Raw genomic sequence first — 1,766 nt, 5'->3', positions numbered from 1 at the left:
GAACCAGCGACCTAAGGATGCCTGGTATTTCCACTACAGTCCTCCGCTCTACCAACTGAGCTATCGAAGGGGTGTACAAACTTCACAACAAAGAGGCTATATATCTCTGAACTGTGTTTACATAGACTTAGCTGTGTAAACAAGGTGCTAAAGCACACACTGCCCTCGCTATTGTGTGAGAATGGGTGCACCTATTGTCAGACAACCTTTTTCCCAACTCGTTTGATTTTCTAGATCAGAATGACGATCATGTGAATCATGTGCCTGGTATTTCCATTACAGTCCTCCACTCTACCAACTGAGCTATCAAAGGAATGTTGTCAGGAAGTACCAGAGAGGTGAAGAATTATGTTTAAACACTACGTCTGTCTCTGATTCCCTCTGCGTGTCACCAGGTACGACGAGGAGCAGACGCAGAGCGAGAATGCAGAGCGAGACCTGCGGAGCCGCTCGAGTCAGTCCATGGGGTCGAGAGGCACCAAGGGGAGTGCAGGAGTTCGCCCCGCTGCCGCCACCTGGAAGTGAGGTGATGTTGCTGACTCTTAATGGCTTCTTGTACAATATTACAAGGTCCAACGGGGGATAAAAAAAAAGAACCAGACTTTTTTTTTTATCCCAGCTATTCGCCGCAGGACTGGTCCCTGTCTCCACATGTCACTGACTGAGTTCACAGGGGGCGACAACCCTAGTGATGAAGGGGAGGAAAATCAACATTGTGGTCATATTTGGACAGTATAAAGGTTGCCAGTGGCCGCTGTTTGTGTGAAGGCGTAACTACAAATGCAGACATTATGTTGGTGGGACCGATGTCTCAACAGCAGCAACAACAACAGCCCAAGCTCCCTATGAAGATAAGTGAAAACTTCCCCAAAAAAGTAATGACAGAAAGAAAAAAGTGAACGAAACTCGGAGAGGAAATTCCAAAAGAAGAGCGCTCCCCTTGGATGGCTAGGGGTGGTAAAATGGCAACTACACAAGCTGTATGTTTTATATGAATGGGATTAAAGTTCAACGTGAGCAAGGAGGATTACAACAATCTGATCTATGCATGATTACTGAGTCCTGACACTTTAACTTCACCCACCACACAGGTGCTAAAAAGAAGGAGCTCTGTGAGATGAAGTGCTTTGGAAAAAAGAAAGAAAGAGGAACAAGAGATCTGACTAACGCAAAGGGTATACAGATATAATATACTTATAGGCAGAATTAATATGTTTAGATCCCAAAATAGAATTTAATAATGTTTTTTATATGTTTAGTATCAGTATACATATGCAGGGGGGTTTCATTAAAGATTGATTGTATTCAGTGCTAAACCCTGTTGCAACATATTACTTTATTTTTGCTTGAATATTAAAAAAACATGCATTTTGAGTTGGACTACCAATGTCATACAGTAGCTGTTGCACATCTAAAATGTTAAATAATAATAATATGTGTTGGGAATGTACAGTATGCATTCTTAGCTGTCAACTGTTTATTTCCTGCGACTACTGAAATATTCAAACACCTATGATGAATAAATAGCTACCTGTTTGATACGCTGAAGGGTATCAAAAGATGGTATTTTAGTTGTCTGCAGTATTACGTTGAAACAAATTGTCACCAGATACATGCAGCTTGAGCTTTTGGAGACATTTGAAAAGAATGTATCACTTAAGGAATGATAACGGGGATTTAAAAGAAAATAGGGCGATCAGAATGCTCACACAACAATCAAGGATAAGGTCAATGATCAAGATTATCATAATAATTACTTTAAAAAG

At 41.1% G+C, this 1,766-nt stretch overlaps 1 protein-coding gene across 1 annotated transcript in view; it reads left to right on the top strand.

The window, feature by feature from the left end:
- The window catches only part of ttll1 (tubulin tyrosine ligase-like family, member 1), a 9,441-nt gene extending 8,067 nt beyond the window's left edge, over positions 1-1,374 (top strand). The window contains exons 10-11 of the mRNA XM_032505409.1: positions 396-526; positions 620-1,374. Coding sequence (XP_032361300.1) covers positions 396-525 — 130 coding nt within the window. The 3' untranslated portion in view covers position 526; positions 620-1,374. The remainder of the gene's footprint in view (positions 1-395; positions 527-619) is intronic.
- Positions 1,375-1,766: the final 392 nt, after the last annotated feature.

The sequence above is a fragment of the Etheostoma spectabile genome, chromosome 23, assembly GCF_008692095.1.
Source record: "Etheostoma spectabile isolate EspeVRDwgs_2016 chromosome 23, UIUC_Espe_1.0, whole genome shotgun sequence".
NCBI classification, from domain to species: Eukaryota; Metazoa; Chordata; class Actinopteri; order Perciformes; family Percidae; genus Etheostoma; species Etheostoma spectabile.
Note: the sequence above shows the minus strand (reverse complement) of the source record. Positions and strands in the feature narration are given on the sequence as shown.